The following is a 26,711-nucleotide window of genomic DNA, read 5'->3' as shown; positions in this document are numbered from 1 at the left end:
GGGAGCAGCCAGGAGACTATTTATCTCCGTAAGGGGCCTCTGTGCTCCCTGCTGCCCAGGGGGTTAGAGTGCCCAGAGATCCCCAGATTCCCTGCTTCTGGTCTAAGTGACCTGTCCTGCCCCTTTAAGATTTCCAAAAAGCACTCCCCTTCACAAGGCGCTGGGTTCTTGCAGGTGTGGATGTGGTCTGGATGTTGTCCTGTGTCCTGTGGTCTCTATTTTAGGAAGATTTTTCTTTGTTATATTTTCATAGCTCTATGTGTTTTTGGGAGGAGATTTCCACTGCTCTACTCACGCCGCCATCTTGGCTCTGCGCCTTCTTTTTATTTTTGATACTTTTCTAAATTTCAGCAGTAAGAAGGTTTGGTTTTGCTGTTTGTTTTTATGATTAAAAGCAACATCAGATATTATTTTGTAGAGTTTGAAAGGGTGAGTCCTCCACCTCGGCTGGAGAGGGCGCTGAGCTCCAACCAGAGACAGGGTTTTGGGAAAACACAATTTTAAGAATTGTCTATGGAGACAAGGTGACCACGTAGGTGGAGATTCGTAATTTACAGTGCAGGTATTTACAAGGCACTGGCCCTGCAGGGAGCCGGTCTCTGACTTGAAAAGGGCATAACTGGAGGAAGCTGTCATCTCTATCATTAATACTCCAAGAAGGGTCCCTTGCTGTTCTCAGAGGAGTGTGGTGGGGTGGGAAGGGGACTGAGGAGGGGGCTGTAGCAATACTGAGGGGATTCTGACAAGGACTCAAGCCTGAGAACCACGGGTAGGGAGACCCAGTGCCCTGCTCCGGCATTTTGGAATGGGTAAATGACTCCTTGGCAGGGCAAGTCCTGAGCTGGATCAGAAGTAAGGCTGGTGTCTCTGGAGTTCCTTTTGGAGCTGTGCTTCTAGGCACAGCCCCTGGATGTAGGTCCTGTCTCTGCTTCTGCCAGATTTCATCTCCGATCCTCAGTTGTTTAATCTACAAAAGATAGATTCCTCCTGTGGGTGGTTGGAGGGCTAAATGGAAGTAGTAGGCAAAATGGAAGCTGTTGTTAATAAAAACAATAAGTAATGAATACACAGAAACTTCCAGAAGAAATTATACCAACAATAATATTAGCTAGCATTTATTTATACTTGTTTATTATATGCCTGGCTCTGTGCTAAGCCATTTTGCCTAACAAAAATTCAATGAGGTACTACTGAACTCATCTCGTAGAGGAGAAGCAACATGGAACAGTGTTTATGTATGTAGACTTGCGATGTGGACTGCCTGCGTTCAAATACCCAAACCTGCCATTCACTAACTGGGTGACTTTGGACAAACAACCTCTCGGTGACTCAATTTTCTCATTTGCAAAATAGGAACTAATAATATTATTTTCTTTTTAGGGTTGTTATTAAATGACTTATTATGTAAGGTTCCTAGAATAGTAGCTGACACATGGTAAGTACTCTATCAACATTATGAAAAACTGAGTCTCTAAGAGGTCATTGGTCAGGGTCATCCTATACAGAGCTAGGAATCAAGCCCTGGACTATGTGATTCCAGAGCTTGGCCTGTCAACCACAGCATCAAACAGACTCAGCTGCAGAGCTGAGGGCCCCAGACACCCAAAGGCCCAGGGGTCAGGTGAGGAATAGCATTGCACCCCTGGAACCCAACAGTGCCCTCGTGTACGTCAGGGGTCAGAGAGGAGAGCAGCTGGAACAAGCACCAACATCTCTCACTTCCAGCCAGGGAGCTCTGGTGCATCCCCTGCTCCCTTCCTCCCCCACGTCATTTGAGCACATTCCCTCCAAGGGGAGGTGGCACACTGTTCCCCAGAGTTTCTCCCTTCTGAGACCAGGGAAGCCTCAGGAGTCCTCTCAGTGTTCAAAGAATGTCTCAGCAGTGATGTTGTACTACAGTTTGGTAAGATAGTATCAGTAGGGGAAATTAGGCAAAGGGAACATGGGGTCTCTCTGTATTATTTCTCACAACTGTGTGGGAATTTGCAGTTATCGAAAAAGATTAAGTTTAATTTTTAAAAAAAGAAGAAAAAATATCCCACCGTGAGTCTCACTTGAAGGGGCTCCTTTGCATCTGGTTTCTATGCACCTGCATTTGGGCTTAAAATACCCAAAAACTCATAATACCCAACGAGCCTCTGAAGGTGGAAAGGCCATGTCTCTAGAAAAATTAGTGCCTGGGGATGCTTAGCCTCCCCTGCCCCATGCATTATTAAGATGACCTTCATTTGCTGTGACAAATGCCCTCCTCCTGTCAACAGACAGTGACCTACTTCTATCAAGTCCCACATCTGCCTGCTGCTCAGGGAACTTCATGTAAGGGATGAGTGTGAAATAATGGGCATTAAGTATGGTGGAGTTAGACACGGAGGAAAAATATGTTTTGGAATAATGGCTGCCTGGGAGCAGAGAGCCCTTGTCAGTTATTAATAAATCACTCCACTAACAAACATCTAGTGCTTCCACTGTTTTTGCTTTTCATCTCCTGGGCCAGTGGCTCATATCTGGAGAAGGGCACCTGCGTGATGCTCCCTGTGCCTCTCCTGAACTCAGACCTCCTGGGGGAGATCAGGGACGAGCCCTGGGGAGGGGCTGAAATGAGTCAGAGGCACCTGCTTTCAAGGAGCTCTCCACCCCCACCAACCCCCCACTTCCTAGCCCCTCCCCCACCATTAACAAGGATGTCCTTCTTCATAGAGAGCCTAATTCATGCAAATTCAAAATAGTGTGATATGAGGTATTAATAAAATCATAATTATTGTGACCTGCTGAAATGTTGCCAACCTCCCCCCACAAAATGACAATTCATCCAAAATTTTTCCTAATTTTAGAACTCCCTGGGACTGTAAACTGCATTCTTTCTATTGCTGATTGGCAGCACAGACTGATGCCCAAGGAATACCCAATGCCTTTTGCATTAGTGCTGCATTTGGGGGTTTGAATTACATGACATTTTGGGGAATATGCTGTTTGAACAAAGTGTAGCTGCCCTGTACCTCCCCAGCTGCTGCCGTTTCACACACAGGGAAAAGAGAACCATCACTGCAAGATGAGAAAGACAGAGAGAAATTCACTGCAGTTTAGCGTAGCAGTTCTCAAAGTGGAAGCTTGCAAGGTCAAAACTCTGTTCGTAATAATATTGAAATGCTCTGCTTTTTGCTGGATTTCCACAGCTCTCCCTTCCCACTCATATAAAACACGTGTTCATCAGCCAGCTTCCTTAAAGGATTCAGGGGGATGAGGAAGGGATGGATATAGATGCAAAATAAACAACTCCCAAACAAATGGTGGGCAAAGTCAGTGATTCATCCCAAGGCTTGCACCTTCCCCCTCAGTTTCAGAGCCTTTAATCGCCCACAGTCTCCATCCTCTTATGCCAAGTGCCCTCTTCCCTGATACACATAAAATAAAAACAGGAGCTTGCTAAGCATATGCAGCTTCAAGACAGGCCTTCCCTCTCCCAGTGAGACTGTTGATCAGAGCCTCCTCTGTCAACCACGGAGGCCCTGCTATTTGACTCATCTTTGAGTTTTCATGTTCAAGTAGCAACTCATATTCTCTGTGGGCCCGGGGTTCTTTAAAGATCATCTAGCACCACTTTAATGTGGTGCTTGACCCTGCCCTAAAACATTCCTCTTTAGTGACAATCTGCATCAACATCTCTTTTGAGGAATAACTCACTGCGCCAGAAGGTAGACACTTCTATTCTGGGACATACTTAGCAAATCATGCACGAGAATCTGCCATCCCAATGAATAATAAGAGCTAACATTTGTTGACCACCTGTAGCCCCAGATCTGGTCTAAGCTTTTACATGTACTTCTCATTTAGTCCTAACAATAATTTTAGGTCATTATTACTATCTCCACTTCACAGATGAGCAAATGAGACACAGGGGAGGGGTTTAATTTGCTGCAGGTCAGAAGTTCGTGAATAGAGCTGGGATTCAAACCTGGGCAGTGTAACTTCAGACTCCGCTCACTACCCACCATGCAGCCTGCCCCATATCAGAAATGGAAAACGCAGAGCAGGGCAAGGTCAAACCTGAGAGCCTGTTGGATGCCTCCATACTCCTTCCCACAGAGCCCAGGCCCTTGACTGGCTCCCTGGAGCCACACTTCTGAAGAGTCAACAGATGCCAGGTGAGGCCCAAGCCCACATACCTGAAAAGGCCCTGCAAAGTCTGGTGCAGGCACTGCTAAGATGGCCAGGGGCCACGTGGTCAGCTAGAAGCCTCCTGACTCCACGGGCCCCCAGCCCACGGCCCATCAAATACCTGGCAAGAACCCAGGCATGCCACGGCCCCAGCGATCTCTGAGCTCACCAATGGTCCCCTAAAACCAGAATGGAAGAGGCTGGTCTGACCCCATGCTTCTCTCAGTGAGCCCTGCTTTCTTTTCCAAATGTTCCCAAACCATGGTTTAACAGTCCACTGTAGAATTTGTCCAGGAGTTGATGGCATGTTTATTGATACAGAGTTTTGGGGATATATTAAGTAAATCTTTTACTCTTTTACTATCATTATTAAAAATGGACTATGTGATATCATTTTGGGGTGTAACTCATGTCTCTGTGACTCTGTTGGCTACAAGTAGTATTCTTGGACATCTGAGACACATGTGTCTTCAAACAGTGTTTTACATGCCCTGATTGGTTCTTTCCAACCCCTGGATTTGAAATTCCTGAGCCGCAGGCCAGACCCTCATTGACTTGGAGCAGCCAGAGCCCAAGCGCCCGGCCTCAGTGAGTCTTGTAGCCGTGCTGGACACCAAGGCCAGCTCTCAGTTCCCCTCCTTGTGGGGAAGTAGGGAGCAAGCCCAAACAGAAGTGGGTCCTGTTGGCCCCTCATCCGTCGGGTCATCTGCCCCGAGCAGATCCAAACATCATTTCCAGCATTCCAGATCCAAACATTATTTCCACTCTCTTTCCAGACATGTTTTACGGCTTCTTTTCTTCATTCTTATACTGCAGGGTCTGAAGTTACACTGCCCAGGTTTGAATCCCAGCTCTATTTTCGAACTTCTGACATGCAGCAAATTAAAACCCTCCCCTGTGTCTCATCTGTTCATCTGTGAAGTGGGGGGCCAAGTTGCAGCTTAGCATGGCCTTCTTCTTACGGTGCTAAAGTATGTGTTTTATGCGTCTTCGGGAAGGGACTGTGCAGGGAGGAAAGGTCAGAAAAGGGAGAGTTCAAATCTGGCTTGTCTATGACCTCAGGCAGTTTACCTCATCTCCCTGTTCAATTTCCTCAACTGGAAAACGAGAGAGAGAGGGAGAGAGAGAGGGGGAGAGAGAGAGAGAGAGAGAGAGAGAGAGAGAGAGAGAGAGAGAGAGAGAGAGAGAGAGAGAGAGAGAGAGAGAGAGAGAGATTTGTTTTCTCGGATGGTTGTGATTCAGGGCAGTAATGAGTGTGAAGTGCTCAGCTCTGTGCCTGCGACATAGAAGATACCCTACAAATGTCCATTCTCTCTAAGCAAATGGCTCTCCTTCCTCTGATTATCACAGACTCTTCTCTGCTCAAGCTCAGAGAACTTCCTACTACCTGCCCTGAGGACCCTCTCTCTCCCTGTCAATCTGTACTCTGTCTTAAAAATTTCTGCCCTGGACACAGTGCCTGTCTTTGCATTGAACTTTCTTGAATCTAACTGTATAAACTTAGCTCCTGAGCAAAGGGAGTGCCTGCACACAGGGCCACATCCTTGCCCGACTGAACCATCCAAGGGCCAGAGGACTAGTTTCCGTCAGAGTCCCCTTCATGGAAGAGCCATCATCATTAATGACAATAGGTCTGGCTGGAATAATTCTCCCAGGGTGAGGCAGGCAAATCCCTCAGCCCAGAAATCGGGCTTAATTGGAAATTAAATTGCATTTCCATGCCAACTGCAGGATGCTTATATCCACAGCTAATTTATCAAGGTGATGCCTCATCTCCAGGAAACCCGTGGGAATAGCAAGGCTGCATCAGCAAAATTACAAGCTTGTATCTGATGAGAAGAACATTAAGGCACAACCTGACCCTTCAAATTCCTTGTTTTGTGCTTTGGGCACTTATTAGTTGCCTCATCTGTGCCAGGCACTGTGCCAGGACCTAGAGATTTGGATACATGTGGGAATTGGCACTGTACTTTAGCTGCTTTGGGCTGGTGGGAGAAGATCATATAAGTGACAGATTCCAAGTTACAACATTTTCCTGAGTTGTCCAGGGCTGAGTTGTTTAGGGAGGTAGAGAATATTATGGATAACTTCATGATTAAGAATTTGATTTCTATGTTTAACTCCGATACTAATCATTCACAATGATTAGGAGTACGCCAGACTCTTTGTCAAGCCCTTTACACACATTTATTCCATCCTCTCGGCAACTGTAGGAAATAAATACACTATAATTCATTGTTCCCATTTTGTCGATGAAGCAATTGAGTCCTAGAGAATAAGTAATTTGCCTAAGGTCACTGCTGCCCAATTAATAGGCAGTAGAACTGGGAATTAAACAAAGGACATTTCACCACAGAGCCTATGCCTTTAAACACTACAATATACTGTTTCTTTATTTCCCCCAATTTTTCATTTTAAAACCATCACACTACAGGAGAGCTGTGAAGTTAGGACTGGAAGCATGCATACCCTGCACCTTGCCTCACAAATCATTATCACTATTTTGCCATATTTACACTCCTCTCTATCTATTTTCTCTGAGTCATTTGAGAGGTAGGTTCCAGAACATAAAACGCAATTCTTGTTTGGAAACCACGCGGGAATCAGTTTGGCTTGAGGAGACTGTGCATGTGGGCAGGAGAGATGGGTAGAAGGTGGGCTGAGCCCAGGAGTGCAGCTGTGAGGGCCAGGTCTGGGAGTTTGGGGTACACGCTCCCGTGGAGAGGATAGGCAGTGACAGAGTGACAGTAAAAGCACAACTTTTATTGAAGGTATTGAGAAGAATTAAAAAATTGAGGATTTATATTCACATTCAGCAAATGATGTCTTTATGGTCTGAAGACAGTGCAGACAAGAAGAACTTCAAAATATAACCTTTAATCCAACTAAAACCCATGGGAATATTTTAGTTTATTTCTTTTCTATTTTACTTTTTACTGCATGAGTATCTATTCATTGTACATACAGTTTAGCATCCTGGTTTCTGTCTAGCATGATTCCAACAGCACTTCTGCTTATTATTAGGTAGCCCTCAAAATATTTTTCAAAGCTTTACTATTATTCCATTAGATTAATGAACCAAAATTTACTTATCCCACTATCTTTTGACTGAAGTGTAGATCATCTCTGATTTCTCACTATTATAGTACTATGACTAACACTCTTGAATAATAGTCTTTGTGCACATCTCTGATGAACTGCATAGCACAGATTTCTAGAAGTAGAGTAGATTTCCTGGATCAAAGGGCTGGATAGATTTTCTCTTTGTTTGGCCACAGTGGGGAGGAGGCAGGAGTGGGGTGAAATGGGGAGGAATATCTGTCTATGGGCCACTGCAGCCAAGCAATGAAGCTGCGATAAGGGCTTGGACTTCAGGGACAACACTGAGAATGGGAAGAGAGGGACAGATGGGAGAAACACTGGGAAGAAAAATCAATAAGACTTAGTGGGCAAGATAACTCAGGGGTGCCAGAATGGGGACATATAAAGAAAAATAGGGATGTCAGGAGAGAAGTCAGCTTTTACAAGAGTTGAGTGGAGGCCACAGTAAAACATTCAAATATAAGGGTTTATGACTCGTCTTTCCCTCCCTGTTTCCTTTCTTCATTCGTCCATCTCTCGAGCCCCTATTCTGTGCCAGTGCTTGTGCTGGGTCCTGGGCATTCTTAAACAACTAAGATATGGCCTCATCCCTCAGGAGCTCATAGTTAAGCCTGAGACTCACCTGTAGTCCTGGAACTTAAGAGACAAGCCAAGTCAAGGGAGAGAGACTTGGGATTCCCACTACAGCTGACCAAAGGGACAAATACTGCATGATTCCACTTATATTAAGTGCCTACAATAGTAAAACTCATAGAGACAAAAAGTAAATGGTGGTTGCCAGAGGCTGGGGTACAGGGAAGTGGGGAGTTATTTAGTTTGGGATGATGGAAAGTTCAGGAGGTGGGTGGTGGTGATGGCAGTTCCACAGCAATGTGAATGTGCTTAATGTCGATGAATTACACATCTAGAAATGGTTAACGTGGTAAGTTTTGTATTACAGAGATTTACTACATAACACAATTACTAATCTAAAAAAATGGGAAAGGATGCTATGCAAAGAGTTGTTTGTGGGGGTGTATTACTTTCCTATAGCTTCTGTAACAAAATACCATAGACTAGGTGACTTAAACAAAAGAAACTAATTTTTTTTCATGGTTCTGGAGGCTGGAAGTCCAAGGTCAAGGTCCTGGCAGAATGGGTTGGTGAGACCCCTCTCCTCTGCTTGCAGATAGCCCCTATATTCTTCTCCCCATCTTCATGTGGCTATTTTCCTGTGTGTGCTCTTCCTCTTCTGATAAGGACGCCTATTGGATCAGGACCCCACTCTTATGACCTCATTGAACCTTAATTACCTCTTTTAAGGTCTTATCTCCAAATACGGTTACATCAGGAGTTAGGGCTTCAACGCATGAATTTGGCTGGGGTACACCTCCATCCATAATGAGGGGTGATGGTGCTTGGAGATTTGACTGACAGAGTGTTCCCTTAGTACTACGTGGGACGTCCAGGGTCACAGCTCTGGCTTTGTGACCTTGGGCAAGTTCTTCAACCTCTCCCAGCACCAGAATGGAAATAATAAGAGTAGGTTACTCACAGCGCTAGGGCTGGGTTGAATGCAGGGATCCTTGTAAAGCCCCAGCAAATAAATAGCACTAATGGATGGTGCACTTATGAATCCTCGTATGGTGCGTGTTGAGGTTGGAATGACAGGCTGCTGTTTCTGGACCTGGGAAGCACGAGTTGGGTTAATCAACACAAAGATGCCAGAGCATTCTGCAGCCCAATATGTCTCATGTTGTGCCAGGCTCCGAGTGACAGACGCTTCCAAGCTGATGTTTGCAGACAGCGAGCAGCAAGCCTGGGCTTGGCTCTGCCTGCCAAGCACAGATGGTTTGAAAAATGCCACCCAAACTGGCCCAGGGTTAATCAAAATATTACAGAAATAAAATTGGGGTAGGCTAACCCCAACCTCTCAGATGCAAGTCTCAGAATCACATTTCTCTCCCTGACTCCTGCCCAGTTTTCTGCCTCTGCCTCCAAATCACCTCCTTAGAGAAAGAAATGAAAATCAGCCAGACTGGAACTACAATGGAAAGGCCTGCTGGGTGGCATTTCCTTTCTTTTCTCTCTTTGCTCTCTTGACTGTCTGGGCAGTTCTCCCATATTTTTTGTTGTTTGATTGGAAAAGGTGGCCTGTGGGTGATTGCTTGGGAGATAGACTGGGGGTTTCAGGGGAATTCTACAGAATTGTGCTATTGCAGTCAGAAGAGAGGACTTGACAACTTTGATTTCTGAAGCAAGAGCATGTGTGGCCTCTTGGCCAGGCTGGGAAGGAATCAGTTTTGTCTTCATTGTTCCCCTGTATTTCACTGCTTCTCCAGAGAGTGTCATGTGGGGGTAAGGCTGGAACTTGGAGACACACAGCCTGACTTCCAGCTCTGGCTCTGTCCCACACTGGCTGTGTGACTTGCAGCCAGGCCCATCCCCTTTCTGAAGCTCTGCACTTCTCATCTGTGAATGGGGTTAACTAGGGCCCCCATCTTCTGGAGTTCTTGTGTGCATTAAATAACATGGAGCTTGCAGAGTGCCTAGAGTAATACCGGGCACAGAGCGGGCACCACAGTAGTGCTGCAAGTATTGCTATTGAACATTGAATTCTAAAGCTGGAAGGGACCTTTGAAATCAGCAACTCCCTCATTTTAGGGATGAAGAAAACAAGCCAAGAGAAGGGAAGCCACCTGCTCAGTGATCAGATGTGAGGATTTGGATTCAAACCCAGGCCAGCCTCCAAAGCTGCTACTCTTTACAGCTCTAACACTAGACATGTGGACTTCAGCCCGAGATAGGCTGGGCTCTGTGTTCATGGCTGTCACGCCCTCATCCCACTAAGAGGAAGGTTTTCTTCTGCCCCCAGACTAGGGGTCTGTGAGAAGAAAGGAAAGGTGGTCACTGGCAGTGGTAAGCGCCTCCCCTGATGTCTCCTCCTGGAATCCTGGCCTCCCTTTCCATACAGCTGGCCTATGGAGCCTATGTGATCCCTCATCTCTGCTTCCTCTCCCCAAAAATTCATCTCCCCAACTCTCTGCTCTCCTTTGGGGCCCTCAGAACCTGGGTCCTCCCTCCTGCCCTTCTGGTTGGGGTGCAGATGGGCAGATGGACATGGGGTGACACCTGACCTCGTCCACACACTGGTCAGCTGCAGCAGACAGGCAGTGAGGGCCTGCTGCTGAGGGCTCAGTCCCACAGAGCACATGAGGACTGGAATGGAAGGGCACCAGGCCCTTGGGCTCATTTCCCTGACCTGTCATCTCATCAAGGTCATTCTGGCTGATCACTTCTGTCGCACTCCAGCACAGAAATTCAGAACAGAGAGATGGGATATGGGAGGCTTCCGAGACAGCCTGACAAAAACCAGGCCTCACAGTGGGAGTGCAGACACACGGCCTGATGTTGCTGGGCAGGGAAAGCTTCTAGTCGTCATTTATTGAACATCCCCTGGGGCCTTGAGGAACCAAAATTAAGCCCCACATGAACGCTTTTGAGGGTTCCTGTTCTCATAGGCGGTGAGGGTGGGATGGCCAAAGAGTCTGTAAACCACCAAATCAAACAAATAATTTCAGCTGTTGACAAGTTCTTGATTACAGACTATGGAAGTTATAATCGAGAGCAACTGGGAGCAGAGGGGGCAGGTCTGGAGGAGCCGCCCAACCAGAGAAGAGCATCTAGAACATCCAGAGAAGAGCTGGAAGAAGACTTGCCCCCAGCCTCTTTCCTTCAGCTCTGCTGCCTTTCTCTTGCTGCAAGTCCGAGGTTGAATCACATGAGAAGGGGACTTTACTGGGCAGTTGTTAGGTGCTGGGTACTGTATGGGTCACCTGCACTGTCTCGTTCCGTCTCCTGGTAGCCCCAGGAAGTGGCAGGTTTTGAACCCAGGACTGCTTGGCTCCAGGGCTGTGCTCTTGCTTTCCCAGCATCTTGTCTTCTGTGGTATTTCACATGACCACCTCCATGCTTAGGCATCAACAGCTCTCAGGGACTTGGGGCCTGGGGTCTGGTGAGAGAAGTGGCCCAGGGAAGATTCTGTAACACTAAGAGGCCTGAGGAAGGCAAGGGTCACACCAGCATGGCAAGACACCTCTGGGCCTCCGCAGCTGACAGAGACCTGCTTTGATCCACCCCATTCTGTGCATCGGTATCACAGCCCATGGTTCCCACACCTGCCAGCAGGCCCCATTTCAACTACTTTTAATTTCGAACAAACTAGCTGCTCCCCCGTGGTCCTGAAGTTAATAGGATGTCTGTGCAGCAGTGCCATGAGAAGCAGCCCTGAACAAATTATTCCTGCCTGGAATCAGGGTTACCTGGAAGAGAGGCCCAGTGGCCCCAGAGAGGGCAGCTTTGACATGTTGGGGGAACCTTCCTCTCCTCTGCTACACAAGTGATGGGGACCCCAGAGAGCACCTAGTCAGTGAAATGGATGAGGGAGTAATGGGCCTGCTACAGAGCGGGCAAGACTGAGAGACCTGTAGGCTGGGATGAGGGCCTCTGGGCATGCAGAGCCAAGGTGAGCACCTTCCCCACCCTGGCAGGCTCTGGCTTCAACTGGGGAGTCAAGCATGGACCAGGAACCCTCAGGAACTGACTCACTGTCCATGACAGCACAGGAGCACCTGGAGGTTTCTGGATGCAACCGGCGGGTGGGCCTTTCCTAACATGAGCCCAGTGCGGGCCCAAGCTGCCAAGACAGCTGGGACCTGGCGTGCTGAGGCCTCTGCCCTTCCCCAGCAAGAGGAAGTGCACACAAGCTGAGCTTCTCATGGGACAGCTGGTGTCCTCCTTTGGCAGGGCACATGGCCACATCTCATAGGTCCCAAGGTCCCCGGAGTCAAAGCCACTGATTCCCCAGAGATCTAGAAAGCAATCAGGATCTTAACTGCAGACTGTTTGGTGCCCCAAACCATGTGCACTTCTCCACTAACAAGACCACTTCTCGCACATGCCCTAGAAGAAGGGAGTGTGGTAGGGGAGGGTCCCTCCCGGACATGGAGCCCACTCAGCATCTAGCAGTTGCCCTGGTCGCAGCCCACCCATCCGAGAGGTGACAGTGATGCTGGAAGTGTACAAGTGTGGCTGTCTTGCTGACCTTGGTCTGCATGGTCTTCCCTTTCCCCATAAAGCTTATTCCTAACCTAGGCCACGCCACATTATGGAATTTGTTACAGCCCCTTGCAAGACCAGTGGCTGCCCTGAAGAGACCCAGCTGGTACAATAGTTCTTGAAAAACTCACCTACAAAATTGGTAGAAGCTGGGGGCACTCTCTAAGCTGGTTACAAGCTGGGAAGCCATGTCCCTAGGGGCATCTTCTCAGCCTCATGTGGAGAGGCAAGCACCTGGCTGATCCTAGTAGGACCTGGGTTCTAATCCCAGCTCTGCCACCCACTGCCAGCTGGGCCACCTGCTTCAGTTAAAGGTCAGGTTCCCTAATGTTATAACGGTGATTGTGGTATCTACTTGTGGGCCAGGACTCGGGGAGACAGGAGAAGTGCCTAGGGCACAAAGTGTAAGGAGGGACTCACCCACCCCCAAATCCCCGCTCCCAGCAAGGACAGAGCTGGCAGCTTATTCCTTTTATTATCCTCACTAAATTAGAAAACAACCTTGTGCAGAAGATACTGTTATTATTGTCAATGAAAAGTGAGGAACCTCGGCTTGGAGAAGTTATGCAACTCACCCAAGCTCACACAGCTGGTAGAGGACAGAGCTGGGACTCAAGCTGGGCCTGCCTGAAGGCAGAGTCTGTCTCCAAGTTCAAGTCTGTCTCCAAGTTCCTTGAGGGGAGGAGGCAAGAGGAACAGGGTGTCTCCATGGGTGTGAAGCACAGAAAGAAACAACCTGGGCTGAGGTGGGAACCTGGAGTCGGGGTTTCAGGGCATTGTCCTTGAAATACATCTTGTAAGGTCAGCCCCACCTCCCACCCTGCTACCACAGGTGGCCTAGACACTAGAGAAACTCCTGGATTGGATCCCTCTCTCCTGTTCCCTTTAGCTTCACCATCTGTGCCTGGGGTGACAGATGGATTTCCAACTGCAGAGGGAGATGGGCTTAAGCCTTCCTGGTCAAAGTGGAACCTGCATAACTTTCAGCTCCCGCCTGTGGCCCAGGGGTCTCTGTGAGGGAGCTGGGGACTGGCTGCGCAGGAGGAGGGCTTCCCAGTCCTGGGTTAGCCAGGCATCCAAGCCAGGAGCTGGGCTTCTGCTAAATTAAAGAGCCACTGAGGCCTGGCTCTGGGAGCCACTTTCCTAACTCCCCATAAGGGAATCAGGGGTGCGGCTCACATGTCAGTCTCGGCACTGGGTGGGGCCATAGGAGAGCAAGTTTGGGAGAGCTGAAGCAGTGAATATTCTAGAGAGGCCCCTCCCAGAGTGAGTGCCCACAGCACAAAAACAAGCAGTGAATGAGGTGGAGTCCCTGCCTTGAGGCGCTCGCAGCCCTGGGAGCATTGGCTGTCAGCACAGTCACAGCAACACACAGTTCCTGAGTGCTCCTCAGGCAGGGGCTTTAGAAGCACAACCTCGTTTAATCCTATAAGGATTATGATTCCATTTCATAGATTAAGTAACTGAGGCCAGAAAGGTGAGGGGCCCAGCAGACTTCCCAGCCAGTGTGCGGAGGATCCAAGGAGGTCCCCCTCTGTCAATTAATTGCCTTTACTGCATAATTGGTTTGCAAACACTTTATTTTTTTGAAGCTAGAGAAACTCATTCTTTAAATTTTGGAAAAATGCAATATGTAAGACACATCAAAGTAGAGCTGAAAGGGCAGGAGTTGGGGAAGCCAGAAACCCCACACAGCCTCCCCTCTTAGGGGCAATTTAAATGCCCTTCCCAAGACACTAAGAAAGGTCAGGCACAGTTCTGAATGTTTGTCCAGCTGGCGGCTGACGGCTGGACACAGACTCAGGTCCTGCATCTGGACAGAGTTCAGAGCATTTACTGAGCACCTCTGGGGCAGGGCATCCATGGTGTGTCCTAGAAAGCTCCTATCACTCAGGGGCCCTGGCTAGCATCCACCCCATGTAGTGCTGCTTTGTTCACTTCAAATTATTGGTGAAGCACCCACTCTGGGATGGGTACTAGATGAGTGGCTATGGTTACATCTGTGAGTAAAAATGCATGTGGTGTCTGTCCTCATGGAGCTTACGTCTAGTGGGAAGGACAACCTTTCACAAATATATTCCTAAAAGGACCATGGATCACAGACTGTATCAGGGCTATGAAGGCAAAGCTGAAGGTCAAGGAGTGTGGGCACGAGGATCTGATCAGTTCATCTCTAAAAACAGCACAGTGAGGCATGTTGGCCCCCCCAACCCCCGCCACAGCAGCCCAGGCCAGTGGGAAAGGGGATTGCTGGCACCAAGCAGAGGTGGCCAAGTCCCAGAAATAGGTGGCACAGGGAGGAGTAGACCTGGGTTCTCTCAGTCCACCAGGTATTCCCAAGGCAGATAAGAAGCAACCAGTTGCCCCCAGGACCAGCAGGGGTACCTGGTCCTATAGAATCTTTACTTCCCTCAATCCTGAAAAGGACAAAGAAAAATCCTAAGGGTTGGATCATTGCAATCTAGGACTCAGTGCAATGAATAATGAGGAAGAAAAATCACAATTAAAACCAGAAATCATTAAGCAAATGTAATGTGTCCACGTAGGATCTAATCTATATTCACCTATTGCGGGTCAATACATTAGATAGACTTTTCTCCACTTCTCTGCTCAAGGCCTGGCCCTGCTCCCACAGTCATTTATTAACAAATATTTAGAAAATACCTGGGCTGGATACAACACCTGTTACCTAGCATGTGACTGGAACAGAGCCAGTGCTGTGTAAACACTTGGTGCTCTCTGCAGAGTGGAGAGACATGATCCTGCCCTGGCACCTCCCCGAGCCCTGGCTGTAGAAAATTCAGCACTGAAGCAGGTAGAAGGAAGGCCAGGCAGTCACTGTGTTCCCTTTCTGTGTCACACGGACCTCAGTCTCAGGGATTCTGAGCAGAGAGGGGGTGGCATCCTGACCTGCTGGCAGCTCTGGTGCTGTTCCTTCTGTCCGCCCCAACCGTCCACCTGCCCGCCCCGCCCTTGAAATCTGCCCCAGGCCTCTCTCCTCCCTGTCCTTTGTTCCCATGCCTCCCTCCGTCAGTGTGATGTCCTGGTGCTGTCTGTCTTCAGTCTGTGCCCTGACCAGAATACATGGTTCTTGATGGAAGGCTGTGTCCTATTCATCCATATGTCCAGTGTCTAGCAATGACAGTGACACAGAATAGGTGCTCAATAAATACATACTGAGCAAATGATTGTAGGAAAATAGGCAGAAGACAATATCCTCATGCTGATTTATCCAAAGAGCCATCTGTCCTCTCTCTTAATCTCTCTTTTTCTCTCTCTCTTACACATACACACACACACCCCTTTTCACACTCTCTGCCTGGCTGACTCACCTTCTCACATTCACCCATCTTGCTGCTTAATGTTCTTCTGTGATGTCCCCCCCTACTCTGAAGCTTCCTGGGGTATCTGGTCCCACCCGCATTAAAGAGCCTATGACCCTGGTTCTGCAGAGGGGGCAGCGTTGATTACTCTCTCCAGATCCATGCCCATCGCGGTCCTTGATGGCTCCCTCCTACTGGTCACTGCAACACACTCCTCAAAGGGATCCCATGTCTCATCTTCCCTGGATCCTTGTGACAGTGCTGGAGATAAGTTGGTGGTAGGTAATGGACTCATTTTATAGTTGAGGAAACTGAGGCTCAGAGAGCTCTGGGTTGCACAGGAAGCAAAGTTGGAGTTGAAACCTAGGTTTCCTAAGTCCAAGGCAACACACTTTCTGCTGCTTCTGGGAAGCAGAGACTGGGACACGATACTGCCCTTCTCCCATCCCCCTGACACCCCCATATCTGTGCTGTGGGAAGAAAATCTTCAGTCTGCCTCAGAGAATTCAATGTGGGAACTCTGCGCAGTCCTCTAAGCTCTCTGCTCTTGCCTCCTCACATCAGCCCATCCCACTCTGGCCCCCCAGTAACTGCCAGGCAGCCTGACCCCCAGCACTGGGTGTCCAGTACACCTGGGCTTCCTGGAGAGGCAGAGGCCTGTTCATAAGTGTAATGGGGGCAGAACAGGAGTGACTAAAGGACCTGAGAAAGGAATGACGCAAAAGCTCACCATTCCCCCTCCCATACCCTTCTTTCAATTTGCACCAGGCCAGACCTGCGGGGCAGCTGGAGACCTGAGCCACTGTCATTAAAGCTGGCCACTCAAAGCCTTTATCTTCTCTCCAGTCATTTTTAAAAATCCCAGTCAGGAGCCTCCTCCCTTCCCTGAACACCCTGTCTGCCACTTCCAGTGCCTCTCCCCCTAAGACTCTTTCCTCCTGAACGAGGGCATGAATATTTAAAGACATTTTTTCAGCCAGTGAAACCACATCACGCTTCTGCTCTCTAAATTTTATCTCCAGAAAGTTTGCTAGAGTCTCTGAGTCCTCACCCTGCCTGGTGCAGAGTGTGTCCTGGGACTCCAGAGACAGAGAAGGCCCCCGAGAAGTTAGCTTCCACTCTGCGTTCTGGGGCTGCAGCATGCACACGCAGTCCTCGTGCTGGTCCACAACAGCCCTTTCAGGGCTGCCAGAGGAGTTAAACCCGCAAACTCCCGGCCACCCCAGTTCTTGGAGAGGTAGAGAAGACAGACAGAGGCAGGAGGTGCAGAGAGACAGGGATCCAAGAAAGCAGAATGAGGAACAAAGTCCCAGAAACGCGGAACCCTGGAACCCGATGAGAGAGAGCTATTGGCACATCAAACCCAGAGCCAATAGGGATCCTGTATTTACCAGTGCACTGCGGATTCCGGGCCCCGTTGCCACCTCCTGCTGGTCCCCTCAAGCATCTCTGTTCTGTAGAATTAAACCACCGGATCAAACCTCTCTTTTATCAACAAGACACAACACTCCATAGATAACTTCCTGTGACTCTAGTCACACTAAGCCGCTTCCAGTGCTTTGGGAAGGGTTCTGTCTCTCTGCTCGCCTGTAACCAATCAGCCACACACCATCAAATCCATTTCCAAAGTTCCAGGCAATTATAGCCAGCTGAACTCTCTGGCGTGGTGCCCGTCTGCTCAGATCCAGGACCCAGGTTGCCAGTAACCCTGAACCCTCAGCCACTGATTTCCCCCTCCAGCCTCCTCTAAGACCCGAGCACAGCAGACAGCCACACTTGTCACACTGAGGCACTTTGACCAGCCAGACCACATCAAGACAGAAAATGAAGGTCAAGGCCAGGCTCCCTACCTTTGCTGAGGGTACCAGTGATGAGCTTAAAGACGGTCTGGGCAAATTTCACGAACCCAAGCTTGCATCTTTTGGAGCAGTTGCTCATGGTGGCAGAGGGAAGGCAGGCTCTGCTGTCAGTGCCCAGAAGGGAAGGCACCCACCTTGTGTGCCTCTGGAACTTGGAGCCTGCCTAGGCGAACCCTGAGAAGTGGATGCACCCCAGAAGCTCCCGGAACAGTACAGCTGCCTCTGCAGTGAGTCCAGCTTCTGCATCCAGAGAGCCTGCAAGGCACGATGTCTGCTCCCTTCCTCCCTCCCTTCCACCCCCTCCTTGTCCACTCAAGTCCTCACCATGGGAGGACCGAGGGATGCCAGGGCTGGGGCATGGGGTGCTCGGAGGGAACCAGGAGGAGAGTGGAGCTGAGCAGAGCGGGGAGGGAGGAGTTGGCACTCTCCCAGGCTTTGCTGACTGTCTTTCTTACGTGGCAGTGGTAATGTAGCAATTAATACTTGAGTCAGAAGGGGGGGGACTGTTACACAAAAACACTCCAACGGGCTGCCTCCCTGCTCACTCTCCCGCTCTTTCCTTCCTGGTTAATCTTATAGATCAATTCTCCCTGCCTGGATCAGGATCTAGGAGGGCTCCCCACACACAAGAATGGAAAGTTTGCAGGCAGCCTCTGCGCTGGGCCGGGTAGGGAGCTCTGCGGGAGCTGGCCTGAAGCTGTCTGCCTCCCAGATTTGGAAGGTCGATGCCTCTGGCTGTCCTTGGCTCCAGGTGCCCCCGACGACTCCGAGCCAGCTGCTCCACTCCAGCTCTCAGCCCTCCGGAGCAATCAAAAGTCTGTGCTCTCTCGGCAGTATGAGAAAGAATGTAATTAGGGCTCTCCTTAGTCAAAAAAGTATTCCTTAGAAATGCCACAAAGGAATGACTGAAATTCAAACAATTTGACTACAGTATAATGCTCTTAGAAATAAAACTGCATGGCAGTACACAAATAAGAAGCCAGCTATTGCTTAATAAAAAGTCTGGCTGCTGTTCAGTATCATAGACTGCATGTTGGAAGGGACCTCAGGGGACATTTCACCCCACCCTCTACACAGGGCATGAACATCTCCCATGACATCCCTGCTTTGCCTCCCTCAGTGACCCTAAAGGTCTTCCTGGGCCATCACCACAGACATCACCTGCAAGGGCCCCGTGGCTGCACATGAACAGCAGCATGACAAGCCAGGCCCTGGGACAGTCTTTTTCTTCCTCTCTGTCTGCTCATCTCCCCATTACCTGCTTCTCTGGGATGTTTGAGAGGAATAGATTGTATAAGAGCCAGAGAATGAGGACTACCAGTTGATAGAAATGCTAGATACGCTGGATCTGGGTGTCTTCCCCATTTTGCGTGAGTCATGAAAGTGCATCATGAAACAAGCCTTGGCCCTTAGGGTGGTCACCAGTAAATTTCAGCTCCAAGAACTGACTCTGGAGGCAGCCCGCAAGAACAGCCCACAGGCCATAGTGGCCTGCATTCCTTGACCCCACTGGCCAGCAACGTATACGTCACAACATATACAATAGGGAAGAGCCCTGGCAGGAAACTCTCATTGTACTTGATGTCTCAGGGCTTGAAATTTCCATGTGATTCACTCTGTCTTAAGGTATTGAAGATCTCAGTTAAAATGCACATGAGATCTGAGACTGTGAATGGCATTTAGTGGCAATTTTGCTCACTTACTTGTGTATCCAGTATTTACCAAGCTCCCAGTATGTAGAAAAGAGCTGAGCAGCCAGGGTGCAGGACGCACTGACCACCCAGGGTATAGAAAACAATGAGCTAGGCAAACTAGACAGACATGGTCAATGCCTTCCCGATTTAAGGCACAGTGGAGTTGTCAGACACCAGCCCTTGTTTGGAATCTGCTTCTCTGACGAACTTCGTTCACTTTGCAGAATTTTAGTGGGATGGAGACACAGGGCAGGTAGTCATGAAGAAGGAGAAGCACAGAACTAAGTGATGGAACACTACCTGGTAGGCAAGGAGCAGGCAAAGAGCAGCTCTATATGGGCATCAAGGAGGAGAGGAAAGATGAGAGAAGGTTTCAAGGAGGATGTTGTACCCATCTGGCTTTGCTAAGGAGAGAATTTACCTTGTAGGGACAGAGATAGTGGCTAGGTGCACTTGCTTCTCTCTCCCATCCTGCATGAGGGAGGCATGCTAAAATTGAGAAACTATTAGAAACAACGACTGTGACTTGAGTGACATTAGCTGACCCAGAACTTAGTTTTCAATCTGGAAACCTGTCCAGGGTGCTGTTGGCAGAGCAGCTCCTAGAAGGTGTCAGCAGGACCTGCTGAGGATGGCAAGAGAGGTCTGGGGGCATTTGCATTTGGGCTCCTGCTCAGAGATCTGGAATTCCAATATCTGAGCACATAGTAGGCAAGAAATGATGGCATCTATTTGAAGAATCTGGCAAATCCTAAGAACGCGTATTTCATAATTCCTCCAAGAGCACAAGGAATGGCAAAGAGCAAGGGTCTCTGCACCAGGTTATTTACTCACTTGTTCATTCTACACATATATATGCTGGAAACATACTCTCACCATGGCCTCTGCTTCAGGAGTTGAGTATTCAGTGATGGCCAAAACAAAGTCCCTGACTTGTTGTGGTCACATTTATGTGGTGGAAGGACAGACACAGTTAACAAATGTGTCTACATACAGAAATGTACTTTGAAGAAAAGGAAAGCTGACCAAGTGGACGGAGGGTGACAGGAGCTCTGATTTACAGGTCCCTTAGGAAAGCTTCTCTCACTAAAATGACATTAAGCAGAGACCCCCTAAACAGCCACACAGCTCTCTAGTGCCATAGGCATCAGGGCTGGGGAAGCAGCAAGTGCAAAGGCCAAAGACACACCTGACATTCCACGGTCTGCCCTTAGCAGCTGTTGAGCAAGCAGATGAGCCTGTTTTTTTCTCCAGGAAAATGGGAAAAATAATCCTTATCTCATAGGATTTGGGGGAGGTTTAAATGCCATCAATATGTTTAACACAGTATCTGGCATAGTAAGCCTCTTTGTCCGGGGCAAAGTCCTTACTGTGGCTCACACAACTGCCCCTGTTGGTGGCTGTGCTGCCACTCCTGCTCCTGCCCCCAAGACAGCTCCATAAACAAGTAGATGCCATGTAGGTAAAGCTTCATGATCACTGGAAATTATGGAGCCAGGTTCCAATTTTTAATGTCCCCATTGAAATATTTGAGTTACTTAGTAGTTAACTCAACACTAAGCATTTCAGTTTCTCTTCTGATCGCAGCAAGGCATTAGGTATTTGAACTCTCAGTCTTAAATAAATGACTTGGACCCAGAGAGGGTCAGCCAGCATCCAAAACCAGCAAGGAAAACCCCCAGAAATGCGGGCAAGGTGTTTAGAGTGCCATGCACATGTCCAGCAAAAGAAGGCAAGTTGTTCCAGTATTAAATTCATGATAGGGGAGCGCAGAGGAGAACCATTCTTTGCTCAAAGAACATGCTATTCTGTATGCAAGGAGCAGAAGAGGCCATGCGGCAGTGCAGCACTCTGGTGGCACCAGGGAAATGAGACCATCAGCAGGTTTGTAATTAGTCAGCCTCCTTGTCACAGATGGACACTAGCCAAAGGAACTTGGGAAGACAGAGCTATCTCCACCTGAGACTGGTTATGGGAATTTTTCCCTGCCAATTCCAGAGGAAGGCAGAGAGACAGATGGGGGCTCGAGATGACATCTGAACCCAGAAGAGGGCACTGACCTCTGAGTGCAAGGCTAAGCGAAAACAAACAGGCTCTCTTTTAGAAGGCAGAAAGGCTGTCCTCACAATGGTAACAATAATAGCAGCATTCACTGAATGCCTTTCGTGTGCCTGCAGCCAATCTAAGTCCTTGCTTTCCACATATCTAATTCTTATCATAACTCTACGAGGAAGATACCGTTATGTTACCCATTCTATAGATGAGGAGACAGGCTCAGAGAGGGAAAATAACTTGTTGATGGCCACCCAGCTGAGGCAGAATTTGAATCCAAGACCATTTGACGCTTGACTCTAAAATTCACGGTAACTTATTTTGTATCTCACAAGGGTTCAAAATAAAGTGACTGGCAGTTTGAGAGAGACATATGTTGCCTTAATCCATATTGAGAGAAACAAGTAGCTGCCCACTATGACCATAAGCTCCCTGTCCCACAATGGGAGAGTGCAGACATTTGTCCCAGAATTCTCTCCATGGCCATGGTTGTGGGGGTCAGAGTGGAGGCAGAGAGGGACACAGCTGGGCATGGATTCAGTCACAGTGCAGCCAGGAGACAGAAGCTGCACCAACTATTTCAACAGTGAGAACTTCAAATGAAGACTTGTTAAGCAGGTATTGGAGGATTGAAAAGGGCAAAAGGGGCCACTGAGGAACCATAGAGGTGATAATGGCAGGAGGCAGCCGCTAGCTCTAGCACTGGGCAGGGAGCAGTGGGGCGGCAGGATGCAGGGGAAAGAACTGGTCCTCTGAACTCCGAAGCACGGAGGAGGGACTCCATGAGCCTGAGACCCAGCCCTCTGGGGATGGTGTGCCTGTGGCTGGTGTCAGTACCACTGAGGGGAGGCCTATGGGGTTGATTCCAGGAGCTCAAAAAAATACAGATCAGAAACTGGGAGCAGCTGCTGCCCTGGAACTTATTACCACTGTTAGGGTAAGAACTGTGCAGTGGGCATACAGGCAGGGGCAGGCAGCTGCCTGGAAGGCACAGGCCCCTCCAGCCCACAGCTTCCCTCTCCTGCTACTGGCAGAGCCTGTCTTGGGCTGCTGGCAAAGCAGAAACATGGCTTGCAAGAGCCCCAACCCAGTGTCAAGGAGCAGGTCAGGGATGGGAGCCTGGAAACTGGGGCTCAGTAGCTTGACAACCAGTCCAGTCCAGGTGTCTTCCCTTCAAAAACTCTAGAATCCCATTAAGTGCCAGGCCCTGGGGGTACACCAGCAAGTAAGACACATTCCCTTGCCTTGTAGAAACTGCTCTTTAGAGGTGGAGTTGGGGAAGAGCATCTAGACCATAAACAAGCAGAATTCTATAGGTAGAGAATCTCAGAACATAAATATACTCTGAAGCAAATAGTGACCAGTCTGCGTTTTCTAATCAGTGGATTAGAGGCCCCTCAGAGCTCACTGAACAGATCATAATAAACAACCACTAAGAGGAAAAGGGCCAATTCCCAGGGGTCATGATCATTATAAAAATAATAACCATGATTTGTCAATGTGTCACCAGATGCTGTGCTGGGTGTTAATTTGGATTATCTGGGTCTTGTAAGAAATTCCTGAGGTCTGTTTTATTACTTGTTATACCCATCTTACAGATGAAATGAAGGCACAGTCTGATTTGGCAATTCACCTCAAGAGAGGAGGTCAAATTAATGGGACTGGTGACTGATTGGAGGAAGGTCTGGAGGGTTGGAGGAGGTCAAAAGCCACCAGTAGTTCTGGAAACAAACAGGGAAGGTATGAAGAGGATCAAGCGTAGAGAGATGGATGGTTATAGATTTGGTATGTCCTGGGGAGAGAAATGCCCAGCTGTTAGATGGAAATGTGAGTGAAGAACTCAGGAGAGAGGGCAGGAGCTAGAATTCTCAGAAATAAGTGATTTTTGTTGCTGCTCAGGAAAATAAATGAGTGTGGCATCCCACTAGGCCAAAAATATTAGCATTTAAATGCAGGCTTACACAAGTTGGTAAAAAAGGCAGTTTCCTAAGAATTAAATCAGATTTCATTTTTCCTCCAAGTGTCAGAAAAAATCCATTCTGCTCAAGTGTGGACCTCAGAAAGGGATTTGCCATGCTGTAGGTCACTCCCATCCTGGCTCTCAGTGGAACTCTGCCTCCTCTCCCTGCTGTAATTATGGGAAAATGATGCCTACAAGCTGACAGCAATGCATGGGCACTGTGGGCTAGATGTCCACAGGCCCCTTTGTGTTGAGGGCAGGCGCCCTGTGCTGGTCTCCATGCCCTTTGCACTCAACCACGTCAGCAGGTCTACAGGGCCCAGCTGTGTGCTACAGGAACCATGGGTTAGCTTCAGAGCTGGCCAGAAATGGCTGTGTGCAACTGCAGGTGCTTCTGGGAGAAAGGTGTGAAGAGACCCAGGTGGTCCTTGAAGCTGCCCCTTCTCCCGGTGCCCCAAATGCTACCCCGTTACTCCCACTGATGCCGCCTGCCCAGTGCTGCCCTCTCCTGCCCCCACCACACACTGTGCTCAGAACTGGGCTCAGTCCTGGAATACCACAAGGACCCCTTTATTGTGTAATCATGGAAAGAGAAGAACCAGTTTAGACTGGATACCAGAGGCCACAGGTGTGGGCTCCGACGGCTCCAGGTTGACCAACAGAGAGCCCTGTAAGACGATTAATTTCTGCCTCATGCTGCTTCCACCCTCTGCCTCCCAGTCACTGAAAGCAGGATGCAGAGTGCAGAATTGGGGCTGTGTGTGTGTGTGTGGCGGGGGTCCCAATTCCTAGATACAACTGACTCTGGATGCTTCTTCTCTGTGGTTTGATCTTCACCTCGCCTTCTTCCTGCGTTTGTGTCTCTGTTTTCCCTTGTCAGAGCAGCAGTCATTGGAATAGGTCCCTCCCTCATCCAGCAGGACCACAGCTTAATTTATCTAATACCATCTGCAAAGACCCAAATATAGTCACATACTGAAGTTCCAGGCAGACAGGAGTTTGGGGTGGGGGGAACAGTTCATTCAAGTTTCCTCTCCATCCAAGGCGTCACCAGCTCCTGTCGCTTCTTAATATCTTCCTTAATATCTCGCAGATGGACTCATTTCTCACAGTAAATCAGCTTTGCCACTCCCACATTTACATTTCACCAGTGCCTTCCCAGTGCCCTCAAAATAATGCCCATGCTTCCAGGCAGGGCGTTGGTTCTTCGTGACCCGGCCATTGTTGATCTCTCCAAGCTCATCTCACATGGGATACATAATTGTATTGATTTGTAGGTAAGTGAATTTCTTTGTGTGTCTATTTATTTTATGTCATCCTCTCTTACTGGATATAAATTACCCCAGAGAACAGGGAAAGCCTCTTTGTCCACTCTTCATTCTCAGGCCAGACACACACAAAACTGCGAATGAACTCTACTCTCCCCCAGATCCCAGCACGGTGCTGGGCTGTTGAGAACTTTGATGATGGGACAAAAGGCCTCTGATGCTGGAGCGATGCTGAAACTGGAAGGAAGGCAGACCAAGGAAGCTGAGTGACTGAGCAGCGCCCGAGGGACAGGAGCAGGGGGAACTCCCGATAGCTCCAGCCCCAGGCCTGATGGGGTGTCCCTAGGCCTGAGCCCCTTGGCAGAGGGAGACCATAGCTCTGGAGTCCATGGACACATCCCCTCAGTGCCTGAGAGGCTAGGGAGGGGAGCAGGGGCAGATTTCTGCCACCTCCAGCCCACGATCCTGTCCTTCTCCGCTCCCCATCCCTCCACCACCCTCCCTGCCAGGCCCTTCGGCCTCTCCCACCTCACTTCCTTGGCTCCCCTCCAGCCTCACTGGCCCCCAGGCTGTTCCTTAAACAGGCCAAGTGTGTCGTAGGCTGACATACGCATTGCTTTCCCTCGATGCGGAGCACTTTGTCCTCACACCAGCTCATTCTCATGTTGTTCAGGTCTTTGCTTCGCTGTCACCCTCTGCAGAGAGGTCTCGCCAACAGCGCCATCGGGATAACACTCCTGGTCCTGTCTAGACCCTTACCTGTCTTTGTCCTTCTTCAGAGGACTTACCATTCCAGGCTCTCTGCTATGCATTTATTTGCCTGGGGGCTGCTTTCCCCTGGACTGCAAGATCCCAGACAGGAGGGACATGGTCTGTTTTCTTCTGCTTTATCCCCAGTGCCTAGGACAGCACCTGGCCCTGAGGAGTACCTCAGTAAGCATAAGTCCAATGAAAGAAAGCCCACCCTCTCACTGGTGGGGAGTCAGACCCCCCTGCTCCCCCAAATCCCTCCTGGGGTTCCCAATATTCCCGTAACCAAGCTCTTTCAAACAAATTCAATGAACTTGCTTGAAATTTTGGTCTGTTCAGGATCTTGCCTACTTGAAAGCAGCACTGGGTATGGATAATGCAGGTTTTGGAGCCCCTAAGACTTGAATTCTAATTGCCACTATAACCATTTGCTAGGTATGTGCAAATAAACCAGTTATTCTAACTCTAGCCTCTATTTGGTTATCTTTAAGATGGGAATAAGACCTCCTAACTGTAAGAATCTTTATCAGTGTTAAACAGGCAGAGTGACAAACTATCCTGGCTTCTCAGGGCTGAGAAGTTTTTAGAGATGCAGAACTTTCAGTGCAAAAATCAGAACAACCATGGCTTGCTCTACGGGGATAGCTCATAGAGAGCCCCTGCACAGAGCAGCTGTCTCTCTGACAATCTGACAACAGTGATAATGAGAGTGGAGAGCTTGCATTTTTAACCCAAATTCCATACTGCCTTCAGATTTTGGGTCACGTACATTTTACACTCCAAATTCTTTGTGGCACCAAGGTGGGGTGTCAGAAATAGTAAAGGAGTAATTAGTTATGGGTGCCCAGTCCCTTTTGTTTCTGTCATTCTCCATCCCCCATCAGTCAGGGTCATGTCCCCACAGACCCAGTCATGGAGAACTGGGGGGCTGATCCTGATGTTCACAGCCAGGCCAGGCTGACCAGTTTCCTCCACAGTTAAGGTCACACACCCACAAAGGGGAGAAAATGGTCACATGACCAAGGCCAATCCACAGGCATCTCTGGGTGTAAGTCAGAACAATTGTTCTAGAAATCCATCCAGAGACAGTGATGGAGGGAACTTGGAGAGGAAGCATTTGCTGGTTAAATAAGAATCCCTTTAAATATTCATCCTCATATTGGCAATGACATCAGTGTCTGGAGGGGTGGGCGGAGTCCTGGGTAGCTAATGGACAGACAGCAGACAGTGGGGCATTTGCATCGGGCCCACAGTGGGGTGCTGAGAGGGGCTGCTTCCCATACTCTGGAGCACTGCAGATCTGAGAAAACCACCCCTTGTCACTGTGCCCAGCACCTCAGATGGCAAAGCCAACTCAACTCTTAGAGGAATTCAAGTCCAAGGGCCAAGCTGGAGTGTTCTGGGAAGGACAAGAGGAGGGAATCCAGAGGGGACTCTCAGGCTTTTCTGGT

The 26,711-nt window shown here is 48.9% G+C and overlaps 1 protein-coding gene across 1 annotated transcript in view; it reads right to left on the bottom strand.

The window, feature by feature from the left end:
• The window catches only part of KCNIP1 (potassium voltage-gated channel interacting protein 1), a 335,952-nt gene extending 318,028 nt beyond the window's left edge, over positions 1-17,924 (bottom strand). The window contains exon 1 of the mRNA XM_036995194.2: positions 17,528-17,924. Within this exon, the coding sequence (XP_036851089.1) occupies positions 17,528-17,615 (88 nt within the window). The 5' untranslated portion in view covers positions 17,616-17,924. The remainder of the gene's footprint in view (positions 1-17,527) is intronic.
• Between the last annotated feature and the right edge of the window lie 8,787 nt (positions 17,925-26,711).

This window comes from Manis javanica, chromosome 1 (assembly GCF_040802235.1).
Source record: "Manis javanica isolate MJ-LG chromosome 1, MJ_LKY, whole genome shotgun sequence".
NCBI lineage: Eukaryota > Metazoa > Chordata > Mammalia > Pholidota > Manidae > Manis > Manis javanica.
Note: the sequence above shows the minus strand (reverse complement) of the source record. Positions and strands in the feature narration are given on the sequence as shown.